Source organism: Canis lupus, chromosome 32 (assembly GCF_011100685.1).
Source record: "Canis lupus familiaris isolate Mischka breed German Shepherd chromosome 32, alternate assembly UU_Cfam_GSD_1.0, whole genome shotgun sequence".
Classification (NCBI taxonomy): domain Eukaryota; kingdom Metazoa; phylum Chordata; class Mammalia; order Carnivora; family Canidae; genus Canis; species Canis lupus.
The window spans coordinates 12,805,473-12,823,018 of NC_049253.1; the positions used below are offsets into that span (position 1 = coordinate 12,805,473).

The window sequence follows — 17,546 nt, forward strand, 5'->3', positions numbered from 1 at the left end:
AGAAGAGATATAAAGAAGGAGTCAGATTTATGATTAGAATAGCTTTAGCAGCAAGGTAAGAATTAATTAGAAAAGATGAGGCTTTAACATTAATTCAAATGGCAGATCAGGAGAAGTTGAAGAAAGGTAGCACCTAACAAAATGGAGCCATGGAACTGGGTTCTAGATATGTTTTGGTGATAGGAATTATATGTTTTGGTGGCCAATTAGGTATGGAAATTGAGAGAGGGCAATAGGTTAACTGTAACATTTCTAGTCTGGCAATCTAAGTGGATGGTGATATACTTTCCATTCCAGTTTTTATGGGTTCCTAAAATGTTTACACCCCTATACCTTAGTTAGTTCAGACATTCTCCTTTGACTAGACTATCCCTTTTCCTTTCGTCACAACTAGTCCCAAGGTAACTTCCTACCTGTGACTTCTCTGAAACTGAAATACACACTAAAATTTAGTCATACCAAACTATGGGCCTCTATGCTTAATCTCTACTTTCTATGTTTTTAGTTATCTTAAAATATACTCTACCTAAAATACAACATTCTTACCCTATCGACTTGGTCAGTCTTCACACATCCTTTAGAGCCCAGTTTCCATGCTGTAGTATCATACTATTCCTAACTTTATTCTAGTTAATAAAGGTTTCAACTTTCTTTTTGACACCACTATTATTATCAAAAGTGATGACATCTGATAAATCAGTCAAGAGCCAAATAACCTTAAAGGTTAAAAATACCTTTCACTTCAATTTTCTCTTTCATCTTCTTTTCTTCTGCTTCTCCTCCTCCTATCTGTTCTTTGGCACCAGAAGATATAGTTGTTATTGGTCTAGACTGTATCACATTTTCAGAAACCATGGAATTAGCTTGCAGCAGAGTACCAGATGGAAATGGTATTTGTTTCACTGATACAGAAAATAAATTAAGATAGAGTCATTATGAAAGAAAAATTCACTGCATTTGATTATCAAGTCTCTACCAAGACTGTAGAATGGCTGCCAAGAAATTAAGTACATTTTAACCAAGATAAAAGTTAAATAAGCGATTCTCATTTAATCACTAATAACTGAGAAAAACATAGATAACAACAATAACTAATATTTATTATGGACTATGTCCCGGACACTTTTTAAACTGCTTTACATGAATTAACTCTTGTAATTCTCATAAATTCACCAAAAGCAGTAATTTCTATTGACATCCCTATTTACAGATGATCAACATGAGCCATACAGAAGTTAAAAAAGTGGCCCATCATACACACAGTCAGTAGGAAAATAAGAATTTCTACTCAAGCAGCCTGTCTTCTGAGACTATCCTTTCATAGTTTGGCAAGATAGCATGCATTTCACTCAGGTTTTCTTTTATATTGCACAAACAACTGGGAAAGTGTTTAAATAATAGTCATTTTAATATCAGAATTAGTGGAGAGACATGTCCATTCTATGTCAAAAAAACAACTTTTTTAAGGAAGAAAACTTCTTCAGCAATGTTAAAAACACTCTCATAGCCTAGTGAGTATGGAAAAACATAATCCTGTGAGGGATTTTGATGTGGCTTAAATTCTGGCCAATTTTCAGACCACTTTTCTGAGGTATTTTTAAGTTCCCTGGAGGCTCTTGCTTCTTTTAGTAATGTGACACTCCATCTACCCTACCCTTATTTTGTTTCACCATTCAACAGAATGCAATACATTAATTCAAATTGTTGATCTGCTTTAGTACTTCATTAAAAAGATCAGAGTTTAAAATATTCCAGGGCAATCTTTTAGAACTGATAAAATGAAAAGTAATTTACATTGTTAATATTTAAACTGTTTAATTCTATACCTGTATTCCAAATCTCCTTGTCTTAGAAAGGATCAGATCTTCCACTGACAAATGATATTCTCTTTAGTTGATAGCTGTAAGCACACATTGATTTTTCTTTAATTTTGTCTAGCTCACTAGGGATAGAGCTCATACTACAGCATTCAAAATAATTCACTCACTGACAGGATAGTTCAAAAGGAAGCAGTAAGAGACTTTCACCATACTTGGGCCTCCTTAACTCACTTAGGAAGGATTTTCTATAATACAATTATATGCCTTTCTGTGTAGTACTTTGAAATTGTAATGGAGCTATTATTATCGTTGTTTTAAAATGATGTAAATTTATTTAGATTCCCTTAAAATAATTCAGTAAATTTAAAATTTTTATTTCCAATATAATATTTGAAATTATAATTATATGCTGAGTTGGCTAACTTAAAAATTATGATTTCAGGCAAATTACTTTATACTCGTAAGCTTCTATTTCCTCATGTATAAAACAAGGACATCTGTATACACAAAATATCAAGGATAAAATATATAATGTACATGAAGCACTTTGCACACAGTGCCTGGCATATAGTAAAACGTAATAAATGTCAGCTACATATTATTACAACTTATTTTCAATAACTATTTAATAGGGAACAGTGATGATCAAGTTGAAGTATATAGCACAGAGATTAAAAGCATAGTTGTTTTAAATCCAAGTATAATTAATATATAGCTCTCTCTATTAGTTTCCGGCATACAATAGGATTTCCCTGATGAGGTAACAATATACAACAGAAAAAAGTCTTCAACAAATGGTGTTGGGAAAACTGGACAGCTACATGCAAAAGAATGAAACTCCTTACACAATATACAAAATAAACTCAAAATGGATAAAGACCTAGACATAGAGACCTGAAACCATAAAATTCCTAGAAAAAAACATAGGCAGTAATTTGACATTGGCTACAGCAACATTTTTCTAAATATGTCTCCTGAAGCAAGGGAAACAAAAACAAAACTAAACTATTAGGACTATACCAGAATAAAAAGCTTTTCCACAGCAAAGGGAACCATTGACAAAACAAAAAGGCAACCAACTGAATGACAGAAGGTATTTGCAAATGATATATTTGCTAAGAGCTTAATATCCAAAATACACACAGAACTTTATAGTTCAACACCAAAAATAAACAAAAATAATAATCCAATGAATTCAGGCACAGGCACATGAATTGGCAGAAGTCAGGAATGCCAGAATAATGCTCTTTTCCAAAGACATACAGATGGCCAACAAACACATGAAAACATGTTCAACATCACTAAAAGCATAGGTCTGCACTTTTTTGCATGAGCTCAGGCAAGATCATTTGCCTTTTCTAAGTCTCCATTTCCTCTTCTGTAAAAGAAGATGATTGCATGAGAAGGGCTACTGCGGGGATAACATGAAAAATCAAGCATAATATCTAATTTAACAATCAAGGATATAATACTATTATCATAAATCAAAATAACCTATTATTTCTATATTTAATCACCTCCATTTTGAATTTCTGCCTGAATTAGCTCTTGTTTCAATTCTTCAATTTCCTTCTTTAATTTAGCATTTTCAACTCGAAGTTTCTTCTCTTCTCTCAAAGTTGCCTGCAAAACTAGGATTAAGAAAATCTTAGTAAGATATAGCCATGTTTTCTAAAAGTTTTCTTATAATACTACTTGAAGGGCATAGCTATATTAACATAATTAGGATAATACCAATAACCAAATGTTTGCCAATTCCTTTATATCATTTAGTATTTATTAGAAAACATGACAAAAGAGAAAAAGAGATTATTATCTGTGAAATAATAATGGACCAGAAAAGTTTGCTTATGAATCATTTCCTAGCTTCCATAAAGATGCTAACGACAACTTAAGAAACAGACTAAAAGTGTCAACCATAAACTATCAGCATGAGGCAAGTATTAGACACATTAGTTTTTTTAAAGCCAAGATCTAATAGCAAACCATAAAAAAAACTATTCTTATTCTTTCTTTTTAATCATTACCTTTTAAAAGTACCTGAATAATCTTTTACTCCTAATGTCTCAGACTGAGCTGGCCAAACGTTCAATGAGTGAAATAGCTTCAAAGATTTCCTCAAAATATGATATGTGTGTTAAAGGTGAGCAATAGGGCATACAAAAGAATAAAAGAAAACCAATGATTCTCAGTGCGATTGATACTGCTCCCTAGGTAGGACTTTTAAAATCTGTGGGGGTATTCTTGGTTGTCACAAATAATAGAGTCATGTCGGGCATTTAATGGGCAGAAGTCAGGAATGTCAGATATCCTGAAATATGCTAGATACACCTCTGAAATAATAAGCTGTCTCACATTCTGCAGAATTTTCTAGTAACCCATTGTACATTTGTGTAGGTAAAAATCCTGTTATTTGAACCTAGACTCTATTTTTTATAAATAAACACAAAATATTATTAAACATTTTCATTATACCCTGAATTTTCTATAAATCAGGTATCATATAAATCAAGAGCAGACTCTACTTTGTTTTGTTCACAGTTTTCCCTAAGAATTATCCACCATTCTGAGTAAATAAATAGCACAACTGAAAGTTGCTTCTGGCATCAGACTTGCCTACATAAAGGCAGACTAAATACACACTCATACCAATTAGCATTTCTATTGCATTCTTGGTGATTCCATGTATGGGAACCACATTGCATATGACTCTCTCATATGCCTGGTAGGACAGTCCTGCCTAAGTATTTACTCATTAAAATGCATATTTTTATTATTACTACTATTTATAAATTACTTTCTTTTTAATTTTCCTATATATTACATAGTTACTGTATGTTTTGAAATTAAGAGTATAGGTAGATCATTTTATCTAAGAAATATCTTCTTTACAGAGTATTAAAAGATTTTATGAAATATTTACTATAATACAGGAACAATGAGACTGAGAACCATCCAAGATAGGCTACCAAAAAATAATAATAAAGGTAAAAAATAAATATACAATAAATATAAGAGGGTTCCTTTTTATTTCAATTAGCAAAAATGAAATGCTAGTCAAGCTAATAGCCACTAATAGCCATCCATCTGAAAAAAAAATTCACAGAAGCACTGATTAATCTCTTTCTTTATCTTACTAATGAAAAACAATATTAAAAATTTTAAATAAGAGAAATTGATGGGAATTTTAAGAAAAAAACACTTATAAAACATTATAAAAAAGAAATAATTAAAGCAGTATTGTAAAATTAATAAAGAAAATAAAGAAAAATTATTTTGAAGAGGAACTGATTCTGTAAGCCATTCACAATCTTATACAGCAAAGAAAATCATTGATTTCTATTTGTTACTGTAAAAGATTTGGGAATGTTCATTATATCATTAACATTAGCCATTGAGAAATTGCTTTTAAGTAAACAAAAATTAATGTAAATCCTAAAAGCAGAAATTCAGATGTTATTTTTGTACATATTTTTGTACATAAGCAATTTCTATGTAAACTTAAAGAAGTATTGGAAAAAATGAAAAATCATTTCAGAAAATGCTTTAGCAGAGGGTGATACAAGTGTATATTCTTAGAAGAGATAAATTTGAGTTCATATTTGATTTTATCCAATTTTCTTCATTTTAAATTCTAATTTTATAACTAACTTATTTTAAACATTAATTTTCCTTTAGCATTCTTAAAATAATACGTTGTTTTCTCTACATTACATTCACTATATACCAATTCTAATTTATCCTAATCCCAGAAAATCATTTTACTCAAAATGAAAATATTAAAGGAATCTAAAAGTTATGATCAAGATGATGAAGTAAATTTATGGGGGTAAACACAGTTTTTGTCCCGTCAACATAGGAATTCATTTTAAGTAACTTCTTCAAAAATGCAAAATCTTACTTGCTTTCTCCTTAAGAAGAGCAACTTGCTGCTTTAAATATTCAATAATTTGATCTGCTTCTGCACCCTTCTGTTCCAGTCTCTTCAGAACAGTACCATTAGTTGCCATTTTTGCCAAGAAACGGCAGGAAATCCTAAGTGAAAAACATAAGTGGTAAATAACACTGTAGAAGGAATAAATTTATTGTACAGGACAGTATAAGCAAGGAGTCTGAAAGGAAAACCATCTTCTACTCTAACAGATCAATACACTAGGAAAAACACTTTTCCTATACACAGCAATAAACCAAACAAACGGAAGAAATGTTAAACAACTAATTTCTCAATATGTTTGGAAGAGGCAATTTTTTTTCCCTAAATGCAAAAAAGATGTTACTTAACCACATTTTAGGTTGGAAAGCTTTAAAATACAGCTGAATAAAAAATAAATAAATAAATAAATAAATAAATAAATAAATAAATAATAAAATGCAGCTGAATAACATGACAAAACAAAAATACTAAAAGAATAACAATAACCTTAACTAAACTAGAAGTGTTCCAAAGTTAAGAATTGCTGAATTCCCTCTTTACATGTTATTTTTTATATATTGGATATTTCTACTGTTTAACTATGTACAATTTTAAGAAGAAACACATGGATTAGGAAAGAAGAAAAATGTCATCAATTAACATATCAATATTAATGACTCAGAAATGTCAGCATATATACTGTGACCCTTGTTAAAGTTATGATTTTAATTTTATAATAATTCATAGAAATTAGAAAACATCCTGTCATTATGCAGAAAAATGCATATAAGCAAACATTCTGAGGTTAGCTCACAATGTTATAGTTTAAACTGCTATTAAATAGTAACACTGACAAAAAGATTAATCATTAATACTACAAATTGTTCTTTTTTTACCTGTTTAGCTTCAATTTATAATACAAAATGTAATGAGACAAACGTTGCTGAAGTAATTCTGACTTTAAACAAGCGATATACAATAAAATGGTGAAATTTTTTGATAAAGGAAAAAACTGGCTAATAATGAACAAATACAAGATCATTTGAACATTTCAAATTATGCGATATGTATAAAAAGGAACATTCTGAAATGTTTACCTTTTAATTAAAAAAAGAACCAATTTTCAAAAAACTTTATGCTAAAGTTGACAATTTATAATACAGAATCACTAAAAAAAACTGAAAAAAATAAAAATGGTAGTAAGTGAAGAAAATATAAATGAAGTTAATCTGAAAAAGTACATAGTAAACTGCTCATTTTCTATATGAGCTATTATTTAACAGTTTAAAAAAATACAGGCAAAAAAAATACAAAAATTGAAAATGAAGATAACCAGCTTTATATTTAGCCAATTTTTACAACATGAATACTGAATATTGTTATTGTTCCTCAAATGTTGTTTTAGAATTTTAGAGAAAAATACAAACTAACAGATGAAGAAAGTTAAAGTAAACAAACAAACAAAAAGCTATGTTCTTCTGGACTTTTAGTATCCTCCTTACAGCATTCTTTTAGTTTAATGTCTTTATTTAGTCTAACATAGCAATCAAGTATACTCAATATGTGAAAATAGCTATCCCTAGAAAAGTAATGAGTATTTGATTTAGCATAATTTGTTAGCTTTTATTTTTATAGCAAAGAAAAATTTGATATTAAAATAAATGTGATCTTAATGATATGCTTTAGAAAAATCCCTAGTAAATAACTGATAAGAAACAAATGGATTTTTTTTAAGATTTTATTTATTCATGAGAGACAGAGAGAGAGAGAGAGAGGCAGAGACACAGGCAGAGGGAGAAGCAGGCTCCATGCAGGGAGCCCGACGTGGGACTCAATCCCAGGTCCCCAGGATCAGGTCCTGGACTGAAGGAAGCACTAAACCGCTGAGCCACTTGGGCTGCCAGAAACAAATGGATTTAAGTAAGTGTAAGTGTTGTGAATTTGCCAATGGGTACAAAGTCATTTCACAAGTATCAGCTAAGGTGGTAATAAAGCAAAACATGAAATTCGTGTCCTGACTCACATAAAAAAATCTCAAAACTAAGACTCACAATAATTCACAAAATAGAGATCATGAAACCTAGGCTAAGGGAAAGAACAGATACAATCTTACTGAGTTGATAAATCTATTAACTATCTGCAAAATACAGTTACAAAAGTGAGCTGTAAATATTAAACACATACATAGAGCCACTAAGAAGAAACAGTAAGATAAGAGGAAGTGGTAATACTTTGAATGATACTGATGAAAAATGTGTACCTCTATATTTTATATATTTATTATGTATATAAAAGGAATAAAATTTATATATTTGGCTGTAACTCTACAAATACATAGATTAAGGTCTAGCTCTAAACTGAAATAAAACTAGGATTGAGAAATGTTATCACTTGAAATATTCAGTAAACATGGATTCATTTTTAGCCAAAGTATATAAATAAAACATGAAAAATAAAGGAAAAACATGTTAGTAAGAAAGAGAAATGTTACTGAAAAACATACTTAAGCCATGAAGGCCTTAAAAAAAAAAAAAGATTTTATTTACTTATTTTAGAGATAGAAAGTGCAGGAGCAGGGTGTGGGAGAGAGACAGAGCCTGACGTGTAGCTCCATGTCACAATCCTGATATCAAGACCTGAAGCAAAATTAAGAGTCTGATACTTAAAGGACTACGGCACATAGGAGCCCTATATGCCATGAAGTCTTAAAATGTTGAGAACAGAGAGAGAAGACAGTGATCCTAATAAACCACTCAAATATATATAAAATAATTGTGGATGACAGAAGCCATCTCAAACTTCCTGATAGGTATTATTGGGTAATAATAATACCTACTGTTTCATTTGTCTTTAGTATTTGCCAGGTCCTTTCCTAAGCACTTCACAATATTAACTTATTTAATTACCACAACACCATGAGGTACATAAGGAATGTTCTCCTTATATAGAATACTATGAACTGTAGCTGAAAAATGACAGGCATCAAGCACAATTTTGGGAACACAAAAAAGGATGTATGTACAATCCCCAACTTTAAGAAGCTCACAGTAGTGTGGGTTCCTATAGGCATGATATTTTGTAGATCTTTAGGTATGATTTTTACATTTTCTTAAAGGTTAAGAACATAGCAAATAATAAAAATATAAATTATACACATTAATATTAAAAATATATTTAGATAATTTGGCTAAACACACCGTTTTTTTTTTTTTTTTTGGAATATTTATTGGAGTTCAATTTGCCAACATATAACACCCATTGCTCATCTCATCAAGTGCCCCCCTCAGTGCCTGTCACCCAGTCACCCCATTCCTCCGCCCACCTCCCTTTCCATCACCCCTTATTCGTTTCCCAGAATTAGGAGTCTCTCATGTTCTGTCTCCCTCTCTGATATTTCCCACTCATTTTCTCTCCTTTCCCCTATAATCCCTCTCACTATTTTTTATATTCCCTGTATGAATGAAACCATATAATGTGGCTAAACACACCTTAATTTCTTTATGAGTGGTATACAGTCTATGGGGGTGATAATATATTTACATTAATTCTAAATTTTGTGTTTATAATAGTATACAAAATATATCCAAGGACTCCTGTGCAGGGGAATACAGTAAGACAACAGTCAACTGAAAAATCTTTGTCCCTTCCCCGAGGAATAGATACTGTCATAATTACAAAAACTCTAAAGCAACACTTAACATTATTTAAACAAATGGTACACAAAGAAGGAACACTCAATGATATATAGACTTCACTCTGAATGCTTTGTCAAAGCCTTCAAAGGACTAATAGTACTAGTTCCCAGCTTTAGCTCAGAAGGCAAAGCAATCCAGCAAGAGCCAATACATACCATTTTGCCAAAGGCACAAAGTGGCTAAGAATACCAAGAGAAAAATTGTTTTATGAAAATGACATAAGATGTTCTGATTTAAGGATGAGAAAAAAATTAAGATTCACTATATACTTTCTGCTCAAGTTTGCTGTGAATTTAAATCCGCCCTAAAAAATAAAGTCTTAAAAAAATGCACTGAAATCACAAACTTAAGACAACTTAAGACTGTATGAATTTAAGACCTGAATATACTGTACCTCCTAATTACTTATGACAAACTCTGGTTATGCAATAACCAATAATTTTCCAAAATTTATAGTGATAGGTTATTTCTAATACCTTAACTGCCACAGTATCAACAAAAATACTACAAAGGAAGCCTCATTAAAAGAGAGGACTTTTGCTTGCAGTCATTTTTCTCGTAATAATCAAGTTTTCTTGACAAAAATAAAACAAGAATGACTCTAAAACACACTAGTTGTTAACCAGTGCCTACTTTTTCTTTATTTCATTTTTTAATAATAAATTTATTTTTTATTGGTGTTCAATATGCCAACATACAGAATAACACCCAGTGCTCATCCCGTCAAGTGCCCCCCTCAGTGCCCGTCACCCATTCACCCCCACCCCCTACCCTCCTCCCCTTCCACCGCCCCTAGTTCATTTCCCAGAGTTAGGAGTCTTCATGTTCTGTCTCCCTTTCTGATATTCCCTACCCATTTCTTCTCCGTCCCTTCTATTCCCTTTCACTATTATTTATATTCCCCAAATGAATGAGACCATATAATGTTTGTCCTTCTCCGATTGACTCATTTCACTCAGCACAATACCCTCCAATTCCATTCACGTTGAAACAAATGGCGGTATTTGTCATTTCTGATGGCTGAGTAATATTCCATTGTATACATAAACCACATCTTCTTTATCCATCCATCTTTCGATGGACACTGAGGCTCCTTCCGCAGTGTGGCTATTCTGGACATTGCTGCTAGAAACATCGGGGTGCAGGTGTCCTGGCGTTTCATTGCATCTGAATCTTTGGGTTAAATCCCCAACAGTGCAATTGCTGGGTCGTAGGGCAGGTCTATTTTTAACTCTTTGAGGAACCTCCACACAGTTTTCCAGAGTGGCTGCACCATTTCACATTCCCACCAACAGTGCAAGAGGGTTCCCTTTTCTCCGCATCCTCTCCAACATTTATGGTTTCCTGCCTTGTTAATTTCCCCCATTCTCACTGGTGTCAGGTGGTATCTCGTTGTGGTTTTGATTTGTATTTCCCTGATGGCAAAGTGATGCAGAGCATTTTCTCATGTGCATGTTGGCCATGTCTATGTCTTCCTCTGTGAGATTTCTCTTCATGTCTTTTGCCCATTTCATGATCGGATTGTTTGTTTCTTTGGTGTTGAGTTTAATAATTTCTTTATAGATCTTGGAAACTAGCCCTTTTTTTTTTTTTAATTTTTATTTATTTATGATAGTCACAGAGAGAGAGAGAGAGGCAGAGACATAGGCAGAGGGAGAAGCAGGCTCCATGCACCGGGAGCCTGATGTGGGATTCGATCCTGGGTCTCCAGGATCGCGCCCTGGGCCAAAGGCAGGCGCCAAACCGCTGCGCCACCCAGGGATCCCTGGAAACTAGCCCTTTATCTGATATGTCATTTGCAAATATCTTCTCCCATTCTGTAGGTTGTCTTTTAGTTTTGTTGACTGTATCCTTTGCTGGGCAAAAGCTTCTTATCTTGATAAAGTCCCAATAGTTCATTTTTGCTTTTGTTTCCTTTGCCTTCATGGATGTATCTTGCAAGAAGTTACTGTGGCCGAGTTCAAAAAGGGTGTTGCCTGTGTTCTCCTCTAGGATTTTGATGGACTCTTGTCTCACATTTAGATCTTTCATCCATTTTGAGTTTATCTTTGTGTATGGTGCAAGAGAGTGGTCTAGTTTCATTCTTCTGCATGTGGATGTCCAATTTTCCCAGCACCATTTATTGAAGAGACTTTCTTCCAGTGGATAGTCTTTCCTCCTTTATCGAATATTAGTTGACCATAAAGTTGAGGGTCCACTTCTGGATTCTCTATTCTGTTCCATTGATCTTTGTGTCTGTGTTTTGTGCCACTAACACACTGTCTTGATGACCACAGCTTTGTAGTACAACCTGAAATCTGGCATTGTGATGCCCCCAGATATGGTTTTCTTTTTTAAAATTCCCCTGGCTAAAAAAAAATAAATAAATAAAAAAAAATAATAATAAAATAAAATTCCCCTGGCTATTCGGAGTCTTTTCTGATTTCACACAAATCTTGAAATAATTTGTTCTAACTCTGAAGAAACTCCATGGTTTTTTGATAGGGATTGCATTAAACGTGTAAATTGCCCTGGGTAACATTGACATTTTCACAATATTAATTCTGCCAATCCATGAGCATGGAATGTTTTCCCATCTCTTTCTGTCTTCCTCAATTTCTTTCAGAAGTCTTCTACAGTTTTCTTTGGAGATGTTGTGTTTAGAAAACTTATCGAGTATAGAAAGCGCTAGATTGAAGTCACCAAGTATAAGTGTATTATTATCTAAGTATGTCTTAACTTTGGTTATTAATTGATTGATATATTTGGCAGCTCCCACATTCGGGGCATATATATTGAGGATTGTTAAGTCCTCTTGTTGGATAGATCCTTTAAGTATGATATAGTGTCCCTCTTCATCTCTCACTACAGTCTTCGGAGTAAATTTTAGTTTATCTGATATAAGGATGGCTACCCCTGCTTTCTTTTGAGGACCATTTGAATGGTAAATGGTTCTCCAAACTTTTATTTTCAGGCTGTAGGTGTCCTTCTGTCTAAAATGAGTCTCTTGGAGACAGCAAATAGAAGGGTCCTGCTTTTTTATCCAGTCTGACACCCTGCGCCTTTTGATGGGGTCATTAAGCCCGTTCACGTTCAGAGTTACTATTGAAAGATATGAATTTAGTGTCATCATGATATCTATTCGGTCCCTGTTTCTGTGGATTGTTCCATTGGACTTCTTCTTAAAGGGAATTTTGAGAGTCCCCCTAAAATTTCTTGCAGAGCTGGTTTGGAGGTCACATATTCTTTCAGTTCCTGCCTATCTTGGAAGCTCTTTATCTCTCCTTCCATTCTGAATGAGAGCCTTGCTGGATGAAGTATTCTTGGTTGCATGTTCTTCTCATTTAGGACCCTGAATATACCCTGCCAGCCCTTTCTGGCCTGCCAGGTCTCTGTGGAGAGGTCTGCTGTTACCCTAATACTCCTCCCCATAAAAGTCAGGGATTTCTTGTCTCTTGCTGCTTTAAGGATCGTCTCTTTATCTTTGGAATTTGCAAGCTTAACTATTAAATGTCGAGGTGTTGAAAAGTTTTTATTGATTTTAGGGGGGGATCTCTCTATTTCCTGGATCTGAATGCCTGTTTCCCTTCCTAGATTAGGAAAGTTTTCAGCTATGATTTGTTCAAATACATATATTGGCCCTCTGTCCCTTTTGGCGCCCTCAGGAACCCCAATTAAACGTAGGTTTTTCTTCCTCAGGCTGTCGTTTATTTCCCTTAATCTGTCTTCATGGTCTTTTAATTGTCTCTTTTTTCTTCAGTTTCCTTCTTTGCCATCAACTTGTCTTCTATGTCACTCACTCGTTCTTCCACCCCGTTAACCCTCATCATTAGGACTTTTAGTTTGGATTGCATCTCATTCAATTGATTTTTAATTTCTGCCTGATTAGATCTAAATTCTGCAGTCATGAAGTCTCTTGAGTCCTTTATGCTTTTTTCTAGAGCCACCAGTAGCTTTATAGTAGTGTTTCTGAACTGGCTTTCTGACATTGAATTGTAATCCAAATTTTGTAACTCTGTGGGAGAGAGGACTGTTTCTGATTCTCTTGAGGTGAGGTTTTCCTTCTAGTCATTTTGCTCAGTGCAGAATGGCCAAGAACAAGTTGTATTGGGAAAAGGAGAAAAAGAAAGAAGAGAAAGAAGGAAAGAAAAAGAAAAAAGGAATAAAAAAAGAAAAAAGAAGAAAAAGAGAAATAAAGAAAAAGAAAAAGGGGGGGAAGCAAACGGAAATCAAAAATCAAAACCAAAACAACAACAACAAAAAAAACAAAACAAAAAGAAAAAACAAAAACAAAACAAAAAATAAACAAACAAAAAAAACAAGGGCGAGTATCCTCTGATTCTGTATACTGTAAGTTCCTTGACTTCCCCTGGACCTTTCCAGTGCTGCTTGGTCAATAATTTGTTTTTCCACTGTCTGTCTAGCTGGTCTTCTGGGGGAGGGGCCTGCTGTGATTTTCAGGTGTTAGCACTTGGGGGAGCTGCTCAGCGAAAGATATTTAAGCTGTTTATCCTGTGAGGCCACTGTGAGGCTCAGTGGGGGATGTTTACCCCGTGAGGCCCCAGAAGGAACAACCACAGTGGCAACGGCCAGCTCTGGAGCCGTGGAGTCAGCTCCCGCAGTAACTACAGAGCTCTCCATCTGCAGGGGCCTGGAGGCTCCGGGGCGGGGCCGCTGATCTGCTCAGCTCGGGGCAGGAGTGTCCTTGCTGTCCTGGGCCCTCCTGGCCTCTGCCTGTCCCGGGGGGAGGCGGGATCCTGGGCTGTGTCCCCGGCGCCCTGTGCTCCGGGTCCTGTGCTGTTGGATTTGCGCTCCCGGCGGGAAGCTGCCTCTCCACGGAGTCGTCGCCCGAGTCCCTCCGAGGTGCTCCCAGAGCCGCGCAGCCCCCTCCACGTGGAGCCTCTGCCGGAGCCCCTCCGAGCTGCTCCTGGGTCCAGCCGTGCATGCTGGAGCCCTTTAGGGAGCTCGGTGCACTCTCCCCGGGCGCAGGTGTCTGTTAGTGTCCCAGGGATCCTGAGGGCATCCCCGCCCTCCTGGGGTCCTGCTCTAACTCCCTGCGAGCTCCCTTCCGTCAGGGGAAGATTGGTGAAGCTCCTGCTTCTCCAGGACGGGGCACTTTTTCTGGAGGCACTCGCCCCAGCCTTAGCCCGGCTGGTCGCGGGCCGTCCCCCTTGGATGTCTTTTATTTTTTTTCCCCCGTCTTCATACCTTAATAGAAGCTGAACTCTTCTCACTGTAGCATTGTAGCTGTTCTCTCTTTAAATCTCAGGCCGAATTCGTAGATTTTCAGGATGATTTGAAGGTTATCTAGGTAATTTGGTGGGGACAGGTGACTTGGGGACCCTACTCTTCTGCCATCTTGCCCCTCCTCCTCTACTTTTTCTTTACTCCTAGATAACTGGTTATTTTGGCAATATTATTCATGATATCACAATTAACGTGCCTTTTGAGATATTTTGGATTAGGTTGTAGTCAGATCTATATGTTGACAAACTTCTCAAATTCTAAGTTATTTATTTTTAGAATTAGACGCTCTGGAAATAGGTTTTCTAGTACTTGTTTAACTGTCTTTAAACTTTTAAATATATAAGTAGGATGCAGAAGTTTATGCAGATATGGATTACTAACACCAGAGCAGTTTTTTTTTTTTTTTTTTCCTTATTTACAGCCAACAAATCTTGGTCGAATGACATACCTAGGAGGCTGTGTGTGACCTTGGCAAAACTGCATAACTTCTCTGTTTCATTTTCCTAATTTACAAAACGAGGATACTTTCATTTGATTTCACTTTCTACTTCTTTGGCATGTCCTTCTAGGGCTCCTTTTTCTTGACTTGTCCCTTTAAATCCTTATGTTTTTCAGAGTTTGGTCCTGATCAATAGTCAATTCTAGAGTTTACAAACTATCACCACAGTGATCAGAGAAGCCTTTGTGTTTCAGGGTTAACAATGTTTAAAACAGTTGAAGGTGAGTGCCATTTAAAGCAAAGCAAAAGGGGATCCCTGGATGGCTCAGCAGTTTCAGCGCCTGCCTTTGGCCCAGGGCATGATCCTGGAGTTCCAGGATCGAGTCCCACTCCCGTCATGGAGCCTGCTTCTCTCTCTTGTTCTCTCTCTCTACGTCTATCATGAATAAATAAAATCTTTTAAAAATAATAAAAATAAAGTAAGGCAAAAGTGCACAACTCTCTGTTGTCTCATTTATGCTACCTGCCAGGCCCCTATAAAAAAACTTAAGTTCCTGACCCCAATTTTTCCTGATTTTGAGCCATGTGCCTAGTTTACAGTAAAAAGCAAAAATAAACATGTTCTTTGTACTCACTAAGCTTTCAGACAAATGAGGTAAACACATTAAATTGGAAAAAAAAATTTTAAACAAGACTATTTAGGGCAACAGTGCTAGTTTAGTAACTTAAAGCTCAGACAAATCTTATACCATTCAACCCAGCGCTCATTTCATTATTGTGAGCCAACCGCTCCACAGTGATTTTCAATTTTACATTGAGTACTTACTGAATTTCATAACTTTTAAGTTCCCTTAGTCTCCCCAGAGCTTTTAATGTGCTGACAGACTTAGGGATTCTCACACATGATAATGTTAATAATATTGTTATTATTATAACAATAATTGTTAAATAACAATATTATTAATATTATCATTAACAATATGCAGATAACATTAGCAAAGTATTTACCATGAGTTGGCTAAATGTGTTACATAGATCATATATGAAGACTATTTTATACAGAGAAGAAAACTTGAATTAAAATCAATTTGCCTTAGGTCATGTGATGAGTTAGTAAATAACAGGATTAAAGTTTACTGTCTGTCTGATTCTGGAGTCAGCTCTTTTAACTTCCAAGCTGTAATTTCTAAAGAAGACATAATTATGTAGAGTTTCCAAATGTGTTTAACCACAGAATGCTAACCAAAGAACACCTATTAACATTTATTAGAACTAGTATCCTCTAAAACAATTGGGAAAACTGACTTCATCTGTACTAAATTTCATTTAATGATTAGGGCATTAGAACAGGTTTAATATTTAATCATATGCACAGTAAATATAAATGTAAAACACATAGAAGAAAAAAGAAATAATACTTAACTGCACGCACAGTAATTACAAATGTAAAACACATAGAGAAAAAAAGAGTACACAAGTTATGTTCTGTTTGGATAGTAAGAGTTTCTGGAGAGTTTAAATATAGACGTTTTTTCCCCCTTTAATAAATTAAAAAAATGACGACCTAATTTTTATGACAAATTTGAAAGGTGTTACCTAAATTATTCTGCCTATTAACATTAATTTTGGTTACGAAAAAAGCTATTTTAAGACGCCACTAACCATAAAAACTGAGGCTGATTTTATGAAATACATGAACTTAAACATCTTAATCATTAAAAGATGGGATCCCTGGGTGGTGCAGCGGTTTGGCCCCTGCCTTTGGCCCAGGGCACGATCCTGGAGACCCGGGATCGAATCCCACGTCGGGCTTCCGGTGCATGGAGCCTGCTTCTCCCTCTGCCTATGTCTCTGCCTCTCTCTCTCTCTCTGTGTGACTATCATAAATAAAATAAACTGAAACTTTAAAAAAAAAAAAAACACAAAAGACTGAGATTTCTGTCATTACCAAATGACTTTCCTTTACCTCAGCAATTTCCTCAGTAGTCTTTTCTCACTGATTCTAAATTGCCAGTAATTCCTTTTATTTTTTTCAATTAAATTAATTAACATATAGTATGTTATTAGTTTCAGAGGTAGAGTTCAGGGATTCATCAGTATTATATCCAGTAATTCCTTTTAAATAACAAGTTCCCTGTCTCACGTTTTCAACGTTAGGGATTAAATATAAACAAATGAGCTTGGGAAGCCCAGGTGGCTCAGCGGTTTAGGGGCGCCTTCAGCTCAGGGCCTGATCCTGGAGACCCGGGATCCAGTCTCACGTCGGGCTCCTTGCATGGAGCCTGCTTCTCCCTCTAACCCCCCACCCCCGCCCCCTGTGTCTCTCATTAATAAATAAATGAAATCTTTTAAAAAAAATGAGCTATTGCTTTGAAATGGAAGTTTTAAGTTCAAGTTTTCAATTTTACTTTATAATATAGGAATTCTACTACAATTTGGAAGTGTCTAACTTC

At 35.0% G+C, this 17,546-nt stretch overlaps 1 protein-coding gene across 3 annotated transcripts in view; it reads right to left on the reverse strand.

Moving 5' to 3' along the window:
- AIMP1 (aminoacyl tRNA synthetase complex interacting multifunctional protein 1) overlaps positions 1-17,546 on the reverse strand; it is a 39,829-nt gene that overhangs the window by 18,873 nt on the left and 3,410 nt on the right. For all 3 annotated transcript variants that reach the window (XM_038581975.1, XM_038581973.1, XM_038581974.1), the window contains exons 2-4: positions 5,722-5,855; positions 3,338-3,451; positions 735-902 (exon numbers count right to left, since the gene is read on the reverse strand). In XM_038581975.1, coding sequence (XP_038437903.1) covers positions 735-902; positions 3,338-3,451; positions 5,722-5,830 — 391 coding nt within the window. In that variant the 5' untranslated portion in view covers positions 5,831-5,855. The remainder of the gene's footprint in view (positions 1-734; positions 903-3,337; positions 3,452-5,721; positions 5,856-17,546) is intronic.